The sequence below is a fragment of the Apis cerana genome, linkage group LG11 (assembly GCF_029169275.1).
Source record: "Apis cerana isolate GH-2021 linkage group LG11, AcerK_1.0, whole genome shotgun sequence".
In the NCBI taxonomy this organism is placed as follows: Eukaryota; Metazoa; Arthropoda; class Insecta; order Hymenoptera; family Apidae; genus Apis; species Apis cerana.
This window is the reverse complement of record NC_083862.1, coordinates 14,873,580-14,892,620: the sequence shown is the minus strand read 5'-3', so window position 1 is coordinate 14,892,620 and position 19,041 is coordinate 14,873,580. Positions and strand designations below refer to the sequence as shown.

General features: G+C 31.5%; 1 protein-coding gene and 1 long non-coding RNA gene across 2 annotated transcripts; both read right to left on the bottom strand.

Annotated features, from left to right (window-relative positions):
* Positions 1-160: 160 nt before the first annotated feature.
* On the bottom strand, positions 161-18,924 carry LOC107997255 (uncharacterized). Its single transcript, XM_062082370.1, has 8 exons — positions 18,402-18,924; positions 15,661-16,433; positions 14,945-15,263; positions 14,627-14,873; positions 1,841-1,921; positions 1,279-1,653; positions 928-1,140; positions 161-838 (listed from the first exon to the last, which is right to left on the bottom strand). Exons 1-8 carry the CDS (start codon positions 18,407-18,409, stop codon positions 506-508), a joined length of 2,349 nt encoding a protein of 782 aa, XP_061938354.1. The 5' UTR covers positions 18,410-18,924; the 3' UTR covers positions 161-505.
* On the bottom strand, positions 8,958-11,950 carry LOC133667014 (uncharacterized). The gene is made up of 3 exons (XR_009832076.1): positions 11,812-11,950; positions 9,538-9,798; positions 8,958-9,456 (listed from the first exon to the last, which is right to left on the bottom strand). It is a non-coding gene; the product is annotated as an uncharacterized LOC133667014 (long non-coding RNA).
* Positions 18,925-19,041: the final 117 nt, after the last annotated feature.

Below are 19,041 nucleotides of genomic sequence, written 5' to 3'. Positions count from 1 at the left end.
TCGAGATACTTGAAATGAGAACAGACGAAATTTTTTTATAAGTGTCGAATTATTTACAAATGCATGGTACGATTTTAAATACAAAAAAACACGTTTCTTCGTTCTCTTGTATCAAGAAGATTCTTGGCAGCGTTGCATGTAACGCATTAAATAAAACTTATTACATAATAGTATGTTATTTAAATTATTTTTTACAGATTCTCTTTGTGCATAATTTCTACATTGTAGGAAACTGTATACTTATGAAATACTTAGGTAGCAACAGCCACCACGTCTTTGGTCCGTTTTTTTATGAAAGGATATCGTTTCGAAGACATTGCGACAATATCAATTTATGTACAAAATTTTACGAAATACGTAGTAGTCATAGAAACACAATACAAATAAAGGTGCAACGCAATTTACATTAATTACATTTAAAATTAAGAATATACAATGTCTATTAATCCGATATCCTTTTTTGCTATAGCATCAACTTATGCTTGCCAAAAAGAAATTCGCGGAACTATGTTCCTTCCGAATTTCGTATATCTTGAAATATGTCTATTAGATTGTTTACACCTATCAAGTATCCATCTTCGTGGTTTCCTACTTTCCATTCGGCGTCATGATGAATTCTTGGTAAATGTTGAGGCAGAGGTAATGTTTTTGCAAAATCAATCATCCAAATGCCGGCATTTTTGGTGTCATGAACAAACAACAAACTAGATCCGACGACCTCGTGTGAAGCAAAAAACGGTGATGCTTTCAGTGTGGCCCTAATCGCTTTTAAACGTTGAATATATTTGGGTACTGCATGCGGATAGCCTTCGACAAAACGCCTTAATGCCTCCGTAACCTAACACGATTTTAAAATAAGGTTATGTTCATATCCATATTCAATTTGATTTTTTATTATTATTATTATTAGTAGTAGTAGTAACGAACCTGTTCTCGAGTTCTCGTCGTTTTAAAATCTTTTGACGAGCCTCCGTGTGCAAGTTTAATACCTTCCACGCGGAAACCTAATGTTGCTGTACTAGAGATCGTTTCACGCCAAACCATATACCTCGGTTTCGTTACTCCTTGCACACGACGTTCCTCGGCATTCGGTGCGGTTGGATCTACTTGTACCATTTTTTCATACATATCTTTTCGTAACTGCAACAACAAATAAAATTTCAAAACAAATGTTAGATAAAAATTAGATAATAATTAAAATAGTTTTATTTTATCAATTGAATTTTAATGTAATACATAATCTTCATATCATTAATATTAATTAATATCAAATATTACCTTAGGTCTTTCCTTCGCTTTTGCAAGCTCTGATTCTAGATACGTCCTAACTCCAACTTTACAGTCCATCACACAAGGATGTTCAAAATCTCCAAGAAGATCCTGCAGTTGCAAGTAAGAGGATACTACGGTCCTTTTGATTACAGTATCGCTGGAACCATCTTTCTGATGAGTTTCTTCTGAATTAGTTTCTTCGACGTTACCTTCTTCTACATCTTTTACATCTAAAACACCTTTAAATTCTGGAACGTACGGCCTTAATATATCGTTCATTAACAAACGAAAACAAGCTTCTTCCTGAGGGCAAAGTTTTTTTAAAATTGTCCCTGGAGTAGGTCCTGCTCTGAAATTTCCCTGATGACCTGCTAATTGCACCTAAAATTATGTTATTATAACAAATTATATCAAATGTTCCTTTATTTATACAGTTTGTTAAAAATTAATTGTTATATTAAATATATAAAATTAATAATTTTAATTAATAATTATAAAATATTATTTAAAAATTTTGAGAAATTTTTAATTGATTTTAAAAAATAAAAAAATTATTAAAATTATATACCCATGGATATCGTTGTTTCTTATAGGTTTGAAAAAAGGGTGTCCAATGGACAATGTTTCTAAGTTTTCTCCATCCTGATGACTGAAAAAAATTTAAGAACAATTATCGTTAAAATAAATTCTATTATCTTTTTTCCTTATTGATATTATTATTAATAATTATTCACGGAAAATAATAATTTTAAGAAACTTTATTGCTTTATAAAAAAATATATTTAATTTATTTTAAAGATCATTCTTTCCCGTTGTTACCTTCGGGATTTTTTTTTCATTCGATTTATCCGTGTAATCCGAATCCCACTCAGAACTTAAATCATCACCACTACTGCCTTCTCCCCATTCCAAATTAATCTGAGGAACTTCCAACAACCTTAAATATTGTTGATATCCTGAACAATTTTCCAAACAAACTTCCTCTCCGTTACTCTGATATTTAGAACATTTATCACACTTGAGATTTCTTTTATAACCGTCAATTCTATCGTTTCTTAATATTTTTACGTTATCTAAGCTCTTCTTTCTTCTTTTCTTTTCTTCAAACTTCAAACAAACATTACTTTTCTCTTTATTCTCACATTCAAATAAATCATTTCGCAGTCTGTCAACTATGGAATTCTCTTCCTTTTTACAATTATTGTCATCTACTTCTTTAGAGTTGTCAGATTCAATTTCTAATTGATGTAATTTTTCAGAATCCTGATTACAATGATGATTATTCTTGGATTTTTCTTTATTCTGATCCTGAGGTTGTGAAGCTAGTAACGATGGTGACGGGCTTCTGGAGGAAGATGGCGAGCGACGATCGACGATACTGGAGGAAAATCGCCTCGAATACCTTCTGCTTCTCGACCTAATGATCTTTCTTTGACTCAACGATTTTCTGTCGCATTCATCCTTGTCCACACAATCTTCCAACGATTTTGTGCAAATCACTATTTTCGGTATCGTTATTCTGTCATAAGTCTTCTGCATCTTGGATTCGATTGATAATAATAAGAGTTATAGTTAACAAACTGAAAATCAATTATTTAATAAAGATCTAGCCATTGAATGATTTTTACTCATTATTACAATGTTGAATGGAAGCAACATGTCCTCGTATCCCAAATTGAATGCTAATGAACCACGCATGAATAAAAATTCTCAGAGTCTCTTTCACGCTTTCGTTTCAAGAAATAAAATTATTATCTTTCTTTTCTTTTCGAGTTACACGATTCCTTCAAATATTTATTTACCTTAGAATTCTCTGATTTGTAAAAATAATTTAAAATTTTCTCAGAGGAATTTTTTCCAAAATTTTTGAATTTCTTCAATTTACAATTAATTCTTTTTTTCAAACAATGATTATAATTTTCTTCGAAATTTTTCAAAATTCCTTTCAAAAATTCTGCCAGGAAAAATATATTATTCTTTTTGAAAAATTTTCTTTCTGTCTCAAGATTTCACTGACAAAAAAATAGCGTGCCTCCCGGTGATTATTACCAATAATCGTTGAAACACTTTCCCTCTTTTTGGCCAGCCTTTATTCCAACGAATGCAGCCACTATCATTATTCACCTGGCAATAAAAAGGAGTCGTTCCACACGGCTCTCGTGTAATTGGTAAGCGGTTCGACACCGGTTAATTATCTTAATGACGAGCTGCGACCGAATCGAGACACCTGGATCGACTGGTAGCCGTCCACCCACGTCGAGGCCTCTTCCTCGGGCCGAAGGAAGGCAAGCTTGGAAAGCGAACCGACGCGTGTGCCACTTCTTTTATTCCCTCGTCACGTGCTCCACGATTGTTACGAATAATTTCTCTCTAATGTACTTGTTATATGTTGATCATCTTAAATCACTTTGACTTTTATTCGATTTCTTACTTTTCTTTTTATATCGCAAATATTTTTCGTACCGATCAGAAAATAAAAGATTGATGTTTAGAACGATGGAAGAGTGTTCATTATTTTAACATAACACGTATTTTGTTTTTTGGATAAACGGCAATTTAAAGTCTATTTAGAGCGAAAAACAAATTAGACAAATTAATTTCTCCTTCATGCCTTTCTTTTCATACCACTTCTTCTATTTCTTTTGTTAAATCATTTAATTTAATGAATCACCATCTTTTGATTTAAAAAATATATACACAGATTCATTTCCAATTTTAAAAATTTTCAAATCGCAGCAGAAAGTCCAATTTTCAATTTCATCGATCGAATCGAAGAATTTTATAATGGAATAATAACTGTATTGCGGTATTCAAATCGTTACAGAGATGAATCATCGCAACAGTTGCATTTTTTGGATTTCGATGCGTCTTCCGTGTAATCGTCGCCGTGTTTACGTTCCACGATCGCTCGATTACGTAATATCGCTTAAAAGCAAACGTGACGTTTTCCAGTCGCGATACATCCACACGTCCACTCGAGCGTTCCGCTTCGGATTCTTCGCGTAGTTTGCGTGCTTCTTGCGACCTCTGTCTCTAAAAAAATTATCCGTACAATTGCACGGATGGATCAATCGATATCCGAGAAAAATCAAATTTTTCTCCAATTTAATTGGATACGTTAAATTTGTTCAAATCCAAATTGACATTTCTGATATTTAAATTTTTCTTGCTTTCGATCAAAAATTATGAAAATAAATAGTATTCAATTGTTCGACTACACTGGTTTTCTTGGTTAATTGCTCAAAGAACGTACATGGAACACACGTGCTTCACTTCTATCGGTCGTTCTTACGTAAGGGGAAATTGAACAATATTTCTCTAGATTATTTCCAACGATAATTGTTTTATGCGGTGAATGTTATCGCGTGTTTACTTTAAGGGACTTCCGTTTGTGGTTTGTGGCACACCGATAATTGTTACTATTTTCTCACGAATACATGACGCAACGATTCTTCGATAATTTCTTCTTATTCTAAACACTTCGATTCGCACAAATTCGATTTATTTCTCGATTTTTTTCACGAATCACAAACTCGCAGAGTAACTATTTTAAAGTTGATTCGAGCATAGAAGATGATTGTCGTTAAAAATCTCACTTCAAACTTCTTTCAGAACAGTTTCACCAATTTTCACCGCTTTTAAACAATTTAAACACTTTTTTCGACATGAGAAATCACAATTATCTCAAATTTCCTTTTCCAACTCGTTTCCAGATCTCTTTTCACTTCCAACAGCAATATCTGCAGCCAATTGTTATTCTACATGTACACTTGATCACTGAACACAAGATCGTCACGATATTGAACATTTAATCACGATAGATGGAAATGACAAATTTTACTCCCTTTATAAACTGGTTACTTAGACGAGTTAAGTAACTTTTTCCAAGACACAAATTAAACACGGCGACGATTCGAGGATAACGCAGTCGACTCGACGACGATCGAAATGCGTCATCAACTAATTAACCGACGCTTGCTAGCGTCATTAGCATAATTATCAGGAGTGGACAAAACGTTGGGGCGATTCAGAGGTCGGCGGGCCTCCACGGTTGACCGGAAGTCGATGTTCCTCGCGGTGTGTTTGCGTTTTAATGATATTTTTAATGATTTAAAATAGCATGCGTATTCATAAATCATTATAATATAAATGTATGTATGTCAAATATATTCATATTTATATAGATCATACGTGAAAAAGCTCGACTTGTGACAATTCTTATTTCATTCAGACGATAGAATTAATAATCCTTTTCAATTTTCTTTCGAAAAGTATCTTGTTATACTGGATTAGAGTATGTAAAAAACACGTGATTTTTATATCTTGCAGGAATTAAGTTAAAATTTTCCGAGCATATAGAAAAAAAAAAAGAATAGGAAAAGATCACGTCGCGATAAAAATTGCTATTTTTCATTGGATTTTTCACGAATGCACACGATGCATTCTCCTTCTTCCTCTCGATTCCTCTTCGTTTCTTCTTCGTTCTTCGTTCTCGTACGTTACTCGTATTATAATCAAGCGCAAACAATTTTGAAGAATATTCCATTCAATTATCCAATTTCACGCGTTTAAAGATACACGATTAAACGATAAATTCGTGTATTTTCGCGTACGGTTGCACAACGATCGCGTAGAAATTGGGTCTCCGTGCTCGCGTGACATTTATGGAAATTTTACGATATTCATGAATTCATACACGCTTTAATATGAAAGTTACGTGCGCCTCCACCTTCTTGTCTTCGATGTCCTCTGTTTCTTTTTCCTCTCTTTTTTTTTTTTTCAAGACAAATGTCCAATAACAATATGTGCTTTATCTTTTTAGAATCATCGATTTCTTGGCTGAGATCTGGAATTTTTTGTACAAAAGTGTTAGTTAGAAGGAAGTTTGACGAGAAGAGAAAAGAAATTAGAATCTTAAAAGAAAGAAAATAGGGGAATATATGGTACCTTTCCTTACCTTTCTAGGGTATTTTTCGTTGGTTTCGCTTGAAAAAAATTTTCAAGCGAAGAATGACTTGGAAAGGATCGAGAGCAATAAAATTCAGGAAAAACTGGATCGAAGAAGAAATAAAGAAGCGAAGAAACGAAAGCGAGAAATCCTTGACCCAGATACTATCCGTTGAAAAAATATTCGATAACAGGGTCCAAGGCTTGCGCGTCGTGAAAATCACTTGGATTGGTAAAAAATGGACAATTAAATGGCAACGTGGCGATGTCTGGATAATAAATTTCATTTGCACGCTAAAAACGAAATTAAGATAACTTCGACCTAAATAAGAAACGTTATGAGAACCTGTTGCATACGAAAAAGTGTATTCCGAAAGTTGAGAAAAAAAAAAAGAAGAAAAAGAAAAAGATCGTAACACGGCATACCTATCCACGCCTTAAAAGTACTTTTGCGTCAGTAGCCGCTGATTTACGTCACGAATACTATTCAACTCTCAAATTTTGTATTCGAAAGGTGAAGTATATCTTGAATTATAATATACACAGTGAGTTTTTATCGTACTTTGAACGAGGCGATATCGTTTTTCTAAATTTTGCAATTAAAATTCGATACATATCGAAACTACACTCGAAATTTAAAAATTACTCGTAAAATTATTTTTTGCTTGGAGATGATCCAACGTTCGCTTGAAACTTGAAAAAAATTTCCCAATTTAATTCAGTTCAGACGTGAGTGAAAACTCGAGAGAGATTATAGTCGGCATTCCTCTTTTGAAGAAAACTAGAACGCAATCGAGAGGCCGATTAGGTAACACATTCGAGATCGAAAAGGGAACGGCCGTTAATTGAGGCTGCACTACACCTCGTTGGGACCATGCTCTGATGGAATTGCAAAAACTCGATGAACTTCGAAGAAAAAATAGCTGACTGACAGGGCTCCATAGGAGTTGGAAGAATTTAGAACTGCGCGTCCGTCGAGACGAACGAATCGATTGGTCAATCGATTCTCCGATCGATCACTCGACTGTCGCCGAGCCCACGTTTAATTAACGGTCGAATATTCCTGCGCATACGAAAAGTGAAAAGTGAAAACGATATCGATCGATTTCGAAAGCAAACTTATCGATTGTGAATCGAAAAAGTTCCTCGAGGCTTTTCGATATATTACAAGGAAGACGTAATGATATACGATCGGATAAATTTCTTGTCGTTTTTCATCCATTTCATCGATTCAATTCTCTCTGACTCGATTAATTGTTAGATTGTCTTCTAGTTAAGGTATGATTGAGAGGCGTGTTTACACGGCAAAGAATAGACGATAATTAAAAAAAACGTGCGCCAAGCCCCGAGGAAGGAATTGTGTTAACAGAAAGATATCTCGGTTACGTTTAAAATCGCGACGTAATTATTTTAACGTCACAACACTCGATCAAAAAGTGTTTCCGCTAAAAATTCGACGACAACAATTTCTTTTTCATACCAACTTCTAAATTGTCCCTCGACAAGAGCTCGAAAAGAATTTTTCTTAGGAAAGTGAAGCTATTTACCTTTTTTCTACCGACCACCGACGGATTCCGTTGATAGTCATCAACGATTCCCAGCAAACAGTCGTCGCATTTGCAATAAACGTTTCCACTAGACGCCGAATCACTGGATAAAAACGAATTATAAGTACTCGCACTGTTTTGACTGTCCATCGAGTCCGTCCTCCTTAACAAAATCTTCTTTCTCTTCCCCCCGACTCGGCCATCCGATTCGTGAAGATCCTCGCTTTCGTGAAGATTTTGCTTTTCAATTTTCGCCAGAAGAATCTGTTCCATCAAGTTTAACGTTGGCGGCGTCGATAACGTAGGCGATGCAGGCGTCGTCGAGGCGCCGCCTTTTAAATTCTCCACGTTGTTTTTCTTCTCTTGATCCATGTTGATCGAACGACTCACGCTCCTCGAGCATAAATTTCCGCTCTGACCTTTATTATTATTATTATTATTATTGTTATAATTACTCGATTGTTTCACGAGATTCTTCCAGAATAAAATTTACATTTTTTTTTTCTTTCTCGCCATCTGAATTATACAATTAAATGTACATATATATATATATTCGTATTTCTAAGAATCAGCAAACAAATTGTCATGGATTACACATTCATTTTGATTTCATTGGATTAAAAAAAAATTCCTTCAGAGGTTCTCCTTCAGAGCGCCTTCTTCATCAAAGATTCGTGATCTTTCCTCGTGGATCTCGGGAATTACCACTTCATTGTTAATTGGAGAAATAGACAAACTTTGCACTAACACCGATAGTTCACTCAGCCTCCAGACTGATTAATCCACAGTGTCCATTAGCAAGATTTGTTCTTTCAAACAAACGTTTTTCCCATCACTTTTCAGGCTGATCCTGAACGACTAACTCAACTCTTCGTCAACTTCTATAAAAAATATCCCCATCCCCTCTTCGAGTCCAAGACGAAGCTCGACCAAGGCTTCAAATTAGGGGGAAAAAAAAATCACCAGAGCGAGGATCAATTTCCCCTGAACCTACCACGCCACACGCTGCCAAGAGCAATTCGAGGAGACGCGACCCAACCGACAATTCGATCCATCTTTTACATAACAAGATCCCAATTAAAGGTAATTAAAATGAAACAGATAGATAGATGTTCTCGTTCTTCTCTAGGGGAAGGGCAGATAACAACTTGGACACTTTTTCCCTTTCCTTTCGAACGGTATATCCTGAAATCGAACCAATTAGCAAAATCGATGAAATAATTACGGTGTGTTTTGAACGATTAATAATAATAATAATAAAAAGAAAAATAAATTTCCTGTCATTTCAATCCCTCGTCCTGAATCGACTTTTCCGAATAATTCGAAATTTATTTTTTCGAAAGGAAAAGGAAAAGGAAGGCGTTCGGAGGCAGGCCCCGTTGCACAGTTTTCCTCCGAACTGACCTGAATTGACCGCTTCCTGTTGCACCGCAGCCTCCACGATATAGCTAGGTTCTAAATTAAAGCATGAAATACCGACGTCTAAATTGATGGAGCATCGTCCAGGGCCGTTCATATCGTTGTTCTCCTTTTTTTTAAATAGATACTGGGATAAGTACTCGATCCAGAACTGTACAGAATTGTAGTTTCGCTAGTATTTCGTCTCAGATTTTTCATAGTGCTTCATCAAAAAAATCGTTGGTCGAAGTATGTTCTTCGATAGACAAAGTTAGAAGATGATGCAATGATACTGGAAGGATTGTAAAAAATATATATATATATGAAGAGAATATTTGAAATCTTTCTTCGATTTTGAAATGAATCGTCTAACCGGAGACAAAGGGTGTTCAATTACGTTCTCTCGTTCTATCGTTTTCTTGCATAATGAACCTATGTTCGATTCACCGATTGACGTAATGTGTTTGCTTAGCTCCCTGACCGCAACTACCTTCTCTTGACTCGCTTCGAATGGCAACAATTCGATATTTCAACCTTGCCTCGGAAGGTGTTGTTGTTGTAAATCGTTTCGAATCACTTAAGAAACTGCTGTTCAAGAATTTTGATGGAGCGAAACGTGAAATCGATAAAGATCCTTGAAAAGAAAAAACGAATATTAAATCTAAATTTTGACATTGAATATACTTACGATATAATGAGAGAAACTATTACAATAATATTGCTAATCGAAGTAATCAAGACTGAAGTTAGTCTCGTTAGGCAATTTCGATAGTTTTCTTTCATGCCTCTTTCTATATATTATAAATTAACTGCATAATCTTGAATTGTTATTACTTGATTAGTTTTCTGTTAAGCAACGAATCGATGAATTAAATTTTGAAGTTAAAATGATCTTCAGCCGGTATTCATTAAATAAAAGAAATATGATTAATCGATCCAATACGTAAATAACGTGTTTCGAAAGTAGAAATGAAAAGTAAGAGATCAAAAAAGTATTATTTACTGTTTCGATGTGGAAACATCGATTTTCCGATCAAATTAATCGATAACTCGCCGAAATGAATAATCGAAAATGGCGATACGTGAAGATAGATAGGGAAGGTAGCGCGACTCCTTAATATTCTTCTCGAGTCGATAAACTATCGAAGAGGAAACTAATCGAAATCGTGAACTGTCATCAAAGGAAGCTCGACGAACACTTCGTATATTCAAAATAGTATTTCGTTCGAATATTCAAATGAAAATTTTCTATTATTCCATTTGTGATTGCGAATTCCTTTTTTAATCGTCTTGCGATAAAATCGCAATAATCGATCAATCGCATTTATCGTTCTCTAGAAAATAATATCCGAAGTCTGTTCGACAAAACAAAAGATTGCATAGTTGTGCATTTCAATTTCTCGAAACGAATTTCGTCAATATAATTTTTAATAACTTTTATATAAACAATTAAAAATTGCTGCGTGAAAAAATTTTCACTTTTCACTCAAAGAGGAATTGCATATTCTTTTGTTATCTATTAATGATAAATAAAAAAATATAATAGTTATAATATAAACTATTGAATCTATTAAAACAAAATAAAATAAAGAAAAAGAGAGAGAAAAGAAAAATAAAAAAAAGGGGAGGAGAGAGATCAAGATATCCAAGTTTCAATATAATTTTACATTCCCTCGTAAAAAGATCAGATAACATTAGTGATCGATGTACAATTCCACGATCGAAGGTAAAACGAAGTATCGCCTTTTTCGGGTCAGTCTCTGCGAGAAGCAGGCGAACATTTCGAAAGCGAGAGGCCGCAACAGAATTTTCAAGCGCCCGCGATATTATTTTCAGTCACGGCTGACGATGTATTATTCATAATGCGTTTGACACAGTCTCTACAATACGCGGTTCCATCGAACGAATGTCCTGTGACCTTTTTCGCTATTTTTGATACCTTTATACGTACATACCTTAATAAACATATAATCTGACAACTTCACCAACGATCAATTCAGAAAAATTTAATTCACAATAATAATATAGTATTTTTCTTAATAAAGTTTTTGAGGTTTCAAAAAAATTCATCGAAAATATTCGATTAATCATCGGGACATTTATCAATATGATAAGAATTAAACACGTTTGAAGAAAAATATTGAAGAATTCTGAAGAATTTTTAATCCTTTAAAAATCGATCTTAGTTATTTGTTATTTGAAAGAAAAAGTTTGATCGAATAATGATCTAAAAAATTTAGAAAATATTGAATTGTTAATATCAAAGTCACAAATGTTTGTTGTTTTCTATCGTAAAGAATAATTAAAATGAAAACCAAAGTTGAAGTAAACACCTGTCTTTATCTATTTATCGATTTATCGATTTATGAATCTATATTTGTCCGTCTGGTGATTGTTAAATATCACTAAATTCTTCGAGTTGTTTTTCTCAGTTACTTCAAAGAAAGTATATATATATATAAAAGTATTAGAATTGAATTCGAATCAAATATTTAATAACAATGAAGCAACTTTATCTTATTTTTTAGAATATTAAACAAAATTTAAGATATATGTTTGAGTTATTTTAAAAATATTATTTTATCTCTTGTATATCGAATTATTAAATATCATAAATAATTAAAAATAACAAAAAATTTACAAATACCTTACGATAATTTTTATGAAATATCTCCTTAAGATTACAATCTCCTTCAAGATCAATTTTTAACAAGTTCACCAAATGTTTTTTGCACTTTACGTGTCGGCGAAATCGATGATGTTTCCTCCTCACATGTATCAACACGCGGGTATAATTATTACTGCACAAAATCTTCATTGCAAGCAAAGAAGAACACGTTGGGTCGCATAACTGCTTTTGCAGCGTATAAACGAGAAACTGACTGATTGTTCACCGCTGATTGCTACGACTATCAAGATATCGCTGAATGTTTTATCACATAACAGTTTTCTGATAAATTTTTGTCTCATAAAATAAGAGTTTTGATTTTTATCTGATGACAACCTGATGAATCAAGTTTAGTATAAACAAAGTTATTAAAATTCACTAGGCGACATCTACGTGAGAAATCTACACATATTTTACCTCTTGCTTTTTTCCCCCTGAAAACTAATTGTTTCACAGGTTATGTAGTCCAGAACAAAAGATAATATCACGAGAAATAATATAATTTTCGTTCGACGATTTCAAAAAGAAAACTTTTTGTTATATGTAAAGAAGGAACAATTTGCTTTGTTTGCTTCGCTAGAAATTTGAAGTTTTAAAGAGATTCTTTTTTGTAACAATAATCTCGCAAAAAAGAAAAATCTCTAGAGTTTCTGGACTTCATCGAAGATATCGAAAATAATGAATATATTGACAGAAAATGATCCTTTTTTCTTTTTCCTACTGGAATGTATATTGAATATATGTAACACGTTAAAAGTATCCAAAATATCTTCACTTGATTCCAATTATCTCATATGCACATACAATATATAATATTTATTTAAATCACAATTCACTTTCATCGAGTCAAACCACTGCTTCTTCACTTTCACTGGAATTATATTTTTTCTTCCCTAAATATCTTCTTTTATCAATCACTTTTTGAATAAAATTGATGAATTGATTGTTTGAATGATTCTCCTTATAATTAGAAATGAATGAAGCCACGACAATATTTCCGATTCATAGCAATTCGGCTTTGAATCCTGAAATCGTGCACCTCACATTTTGACAATGGCAATGAGCCATTCAATGTCCTATCCACCGTTGCTGACACTGGCCGACAGATCCCTTGGAAAGCAGTGCCACCGACTGACTAACCGCTATCACTGATTCCAACTGACTGATCCCTATTACCACGGCCAGTCGAATTACCACAGCTGACTGAAGAGATGTATTGGCTTACATTTTTACAAGTGAATACGACGACGAGAATAGAATATGATATTTGAAAGTAAAAATTTCGTTTCGCTTTATCGAACTTTTAAATTGGTTTATTTCTCTATGCTTGTCGATGATCTTGCAAGAAAAATTGAAATTGCATCAATGGAGGAAGACGAAAGCTACTTAAAACTGTAAGTGTAAAATAAAAATTTAAAACTAAAAAAAAATATATATTTGTAAAGAATTATAAAACTTAACTACTATATAAAATTTATAAACAGTAATATTTGAATATATGAATTGTTTTTTCCTTTCTATACGAGATGATCAATTACATTATTGATAGTATTTTTAAAATATTGATTTTTTTTAAAACGTTAAAACATTAACTGATGCGTTAATGAAAGGATTCTTGATAGAAAATTTATGAAACCAAAAATTTCAAAAATTTAATCCAAAATAATCTTCAATATGAAGATAAATTTAATGAAATATTTAATTATTATAATAAATGCTATAAATATAGGTTACTTTTTTTAATCATTCAAAAATATATATTTAAAATTTTATAAATAAAAAAAACAAAAAATAAAAAAAACAATACCTATAAACGTTGCATTCCATTCTATGTTATATAGACATCGGCGGAATCCATACAATGAATTGATATACACAAAGTGAATGTATATACACGTGTATAATGAGTTTGTAAACAGGTTGATCCGTATGTTAAATGCTTGGGTTAATAAAGATAAGTATGCATGTTTGTATGTACACAGAAAAGAAAAGATATGCATAACAGATTCCAATAGTTATATAAAAAATATTCCTCCGATTGTTGTAGTCTTACGTAAATCTTAATTCAATTAGAATTAGCAATCAAAAGATCGCTATAATGTAAGATTTTTAACAGTATGTATATTTTCCCAAAAACAATTCGAAATCTTTATCCTTTTTATATTAAAACAATTATTACTTTCTTAAGATAAATTTCAAAGCTACAAAAAGAAACAATTAAAAATAGTAGAATGAAACACTGTTCAAGAAACGTAAAAGATAAATATAATAGATAAAACAGATTTTTTTCAGTTCATTAATATTTTCTAAATAGGATACGTTATTGAAATGAATTCTGTACCTCTTGACGAATGAACAGTCTATTTGTTCGCAAAGTGGAGCGCAAGAAATATGACATTGCGCAAGATAAATTGCGCGCTTGTTTGTGAGAAAACAATGTAACTTAACAGCGATATGACAAATTAAACATAGACTTTTTCTTTTGCTTTAACGTTGAAATATTTATATTTTTGAAATGGAAATACATCAGAAACGAAAACATTCGTTTTGTATAAATTTTATTTATCGATTTTCTCTCTCTTGCAATTTATTTATTTCTTAAAATAATAATTAAAATAATCTTAACTATCGACATTTAATTTAATAAATAATTTTTTTTGAAAATAAATTATTGCATATATAAAATAAAAAATTGAATATAAATTTGTTTCTTGAAATTTATGATTGTTCGTTTCTTCATTTTTTTATAAAAAGTTTACGATGAATAATAATGTCTTTTAATTCTAATACTTACTTTGGAAGATTTGACTGGTTGTAGTTCAACAACGTCTGACTCGTCTCCGCTAAGACTAGATGTAGTGGAACAATCTGAAATTTTTCGTATAGGTGGAATATCCAAAAGATCAATTTTCGTCTTTTCTTGTAAATTTGAAGAACTTTCTGGTATATATTGTGTAAATTGTTGTGTATTGTGCTTGGAATAATAAGTTTCAGTGGAACCCAGGCAAGAATTTCTTCTATTTTCAGATTCATTGAAGTTTCTAAATAATATTTATGTTAATAAACTGTTAAACTTTAACATAAAAGGATAAAGGAATATAAAAATAACTACCTTATAACAGCATTCATAGAATCAAGGCACAAACAACAGGAGTCTGAATGTCTTCTACTACGACAGACTTGTAGGAACTGTGTATCCAAAGATTCACGAATTTCATCACAATCCAAGCAAGAACAACTGCTTGCTTGGCTAGGAGTACTACTAATCCCTTCATATTTTTCAAGATCAAGATCATTTCTTTCTAGTTTTTCATCTAGATAAGAATAATCAGAATAATCACTAACAACTACACTTGGTGTTCTCCAATATCTAAGTCTTCCATCATTATGATCTGATTCGTTTCCTTCTACCATATTTAAAACATCCCATCCTGGAAAAAGTTTTTCATAAATTTCAACTTATAATATATTCAATTTTTAAAAAATAATCTTTCTTCAATTTATAAATATAAAAATATATTTTGTATGAAAATTTTAGAAAATTCTCTTTAAAAATTCTTAGAATTTTAAATTTCATCTATATTAGAGATATTAGAAGTATTTATACATAGCAAAAATAAAAAATTTACATGTATTTCTATATTTTTGGTAGAAAAATTAATTATATTGTCATTAAACAGTCAACAAAACAAAAGATACGTAAAGTAAAAAAAAAAAAGGAAAAGGACAATAATGTTGACACGCGTAGCCAGGATTGTTTTCAACGAATTCTCCCCTCCTCTTTTAATGTACTAAAAAGAGCAACTAGTGGCATACCATCCTCCTCACCTTTTATTTGATCCTCGTCGCTCAACACAGCACTATCGGAACTATAGCATCTAGTAACACGTAGTTTGTGTCGTTTCTGTTGGTGCGTGGTCAGCGATATATCTTCGTCACTGGCTGCCGTTGAATCGAGACTCCAGCAACGGGCTATCGATCCTTTTCTTCGATCCGAATCCGTCTCAATACCTTCATCATTCGGCGGACTTTTACTTAAGGATCGCACTATCGGTATTCTAATTGTGTCAAATTCGTCGTACGTTTCGTTTTCCTCGACAGGATCAACGACATCCTCCTCAGCATTTTGTTCTTTCTTTGACTTCATCGTAATTTTATTATTTCCAGCGTTTTTCTCATCGAATAATCGTTCTAAACCTCGCACTAAATCGCATACTGATGAACCGGTGTTATTCTCAACCGCGTACTGATTCTCCACAATGCCGACGCGTCGTTTTCGTGTAATTTTCGTGTTCGAGGACAATGGATCAACGGTTTGCTTCCGAGATGAATCTTCTGTGATAATTGATACTTCTTTTCGCTTTTCACACAACTGTCTTTTTAACAGCTGTCTTAATTGTATCGCTCCAAATGCCAAGGAATGAACGTTATGTCGACCGTTTCGTCGAGAGGATATGCATTGTCCTCTCAACAACACTTGGTTGCGCGATATTCGATTTGAAATACGAGAGACACATCCCGCACTGATTCTGAACCAATCGCGGCTGCGGCGTTGATGATAATAGAGGCCGCCATGTTCGATTCCACGAACCACGTGAGAGCTAGATGGAAGATGTAACTTGATCAACTGATCCGATTTGAATAATAGACCGCAATTCGAGTTAAAAAAATTACGATCTTCTGAACTAATATCATTTTTTTCTTTGTTTCTTCTTTCATTTATAAACAAATTTTGAATATATATAATCTGATTTTTGTCATTATAGAATGAGTACATTAAACTTTTTTTCATAAACTTTGGAATATTTGATTTTTCATTTAGCAAATTTTTCATCATATTATATTCAATGTTGGTTTACAATCGATTTACGCTGATGACATTGTTTAATATAAATGTTTGATTAAAATAAAAAAAAATATAATTCGAAATTAAAAAATGTATAAATAACTTGTTACAACTTGTTACAATTTTTTCATTTTTATAATAACTGCCTTTATATTGATTGTAATATATTATAATCAATATGCTAATTGATTTGCACATATAAAAAATATTATTTGAATTATTATTATTAATTATATATTTATTTAATGACCTCATTTAATTTCATACATTGGAGACTATACATAAAAGTACAACTACTTTTATACCTGTATTTTTCAAACAACATAAATTTGTTTAATGTCATACCATCATAAACTCTTATCTAATCTCATAATTATACATTATATTTTTTTTATAAAATGATTTTATTTTGATATCTGTTGTTTATTTAGTTTTTCATTAATTTACAATAATAATAAACATTATAATAATTTAATATCTTTGATAATAAATAATAATCTGATTATAATGAAATATTTTATCAATAATTTTTACAATGATATATTTATTTATGCACAAAAGCTATTTTTTTTAAAAATAGATATCGCAGGAAGAATCAAAGAACAAATTAAGGAACGTATATCCGGGTCGAAGAAATGTGAAGAGAAAGATGTACAGAAGATATGCCAGGGTTGCTTCTTGCTCTTTCGATTGACGTCACAAGTGCGTCATTGGAAGTAAAGAAACAAGAAAGTGCGATAATGATCACGATTGCATTGCAACAACCATCACGCATAGTGCCCGGTATCGTTTGATTCTTTCTCTTTCTCGACAATCGGTCCATTATCTCGTCAGTTCAAGTGCCCCTTGGCCACTTGAGCCTATCTGTGCTGCTACTGTGTTTCGTTCGACTCTGTGTTCATTCTACGAAGTAACCATGTACAGAATAATGAGCAGTGAATTTTTTTCTGTCATTGTCTTCTTTTATCACCTACACATTATTTTTTATAAACCAAGAATGGCTGTTAATTACATATAAATATAAACGTTCACAAAAAAAATAAGATTAAAATATAAAATCTGTAATATTTTTTCATTTATTTATATTATTATTAAAGAAAATAAGATTTAACATGTGAAATTTTAAAGTTTGAAAAAGAATAGTAAAAAAATGATTTCACAAAGAATGATTTCAATATATTTTGAATATTTCATATATTTTACATTTTCTTGGTTAATATAAAATTATTATTGTAAAATAATAATAACCATTTAATCATAAATATTCATATTTTATATTTAATGAATGGAAATAATAAAATATTTATAAAAAAAAATGTTTTTAATTTTTTGTTTGTTTTTTTAAAATAAAAAAAACAATTTGTTAAGAAAATTCAATAAAAAATATAGGGCAATATTTTATTATTTTTATAAGTCAAAGAAATCAAAAATTATTTTTGACAATTTTTGGCAAAATTGAATTAATCCAAGGCTAACGATTTGTATCAATGATTTCCAAATAAATTACATATATTATCATAATTCGTTCATACAAATTTTTCATAAATAATAGGGTACAATTTGATAAATTTACAATCAAATTGAAAATGATTTTATAGGTATAGAATACCAAAAATTACTACATTCATTCATGTATAATCCATATTATTATATAGCATGCATACAATTTAAAATAAAAGATATATGTCATTATAAGTTTTTAATGCTATTATACAATTCTTACCTGTCCATTTTGATGTTATACTCTGCATTTTATTCCCGACTGACAACATAAAAATAATTGTAAATTATTTTAATAAAAATTAGTATAAAATTAATATAAAAATGCAACAGAAAATTTTTATGAAAATCATTTTTCATAATTAATTTTGAACACATTTAGACCACAGAACAATCTAGGTTTTAAATTAAAATTTAAATAAATCGATTGAATGTTATGAATGTTCATTATTCTTTATTATGCTTCACGAATATTAATTTTTAATTGTAATAATTGAGAAAAGCTATATATGAAATAACTGTACGTCAATCGTAGCTGATGGCCGACTGAACTCAAGATTTGAACTTGACCACTCCGCGGTAACTACCTATATTTCAGTTCCTGTATAAAGAGAGGGGGATTTTATTGCATTAAAATCGGTCTCTAAAAGGGAAGCTTTTCACCTACAATTGACGCAAGAATTATTTTAACTATATTTTTTTTCTTTTTAATCTCTTTATTGTTCTATTATATTTTTTTCGAAATTATTTTTATATTATTTCAGAGAAATAACCGAATTTCGGAATCTAATGACCATCATTAAAAAAAGATTTCTTCAACAAAATAATTTCTTAATTAAATGAGTTCGTCATTAAATTCGTAT

Bases quoted from the DNA above. Each gene is read 5' to 3' on its own strand.
- LOC107997255 (XM_062082370.1), bottom strand. The intron at 15,264-15,660 runs GTGAGGAGGATG...AACTTTTTCCAG, and splicing joins CGACGAGGATCAAATAAAAG to GATGGGATGTTTTAAATATG. The intron at 839-927 runs GTTCGTTACTAC...AAATCGTGTTAG, and splicing joins CGACGAGAACTCGAGAACAG to GTTACGGAGGCATTAAGGCG.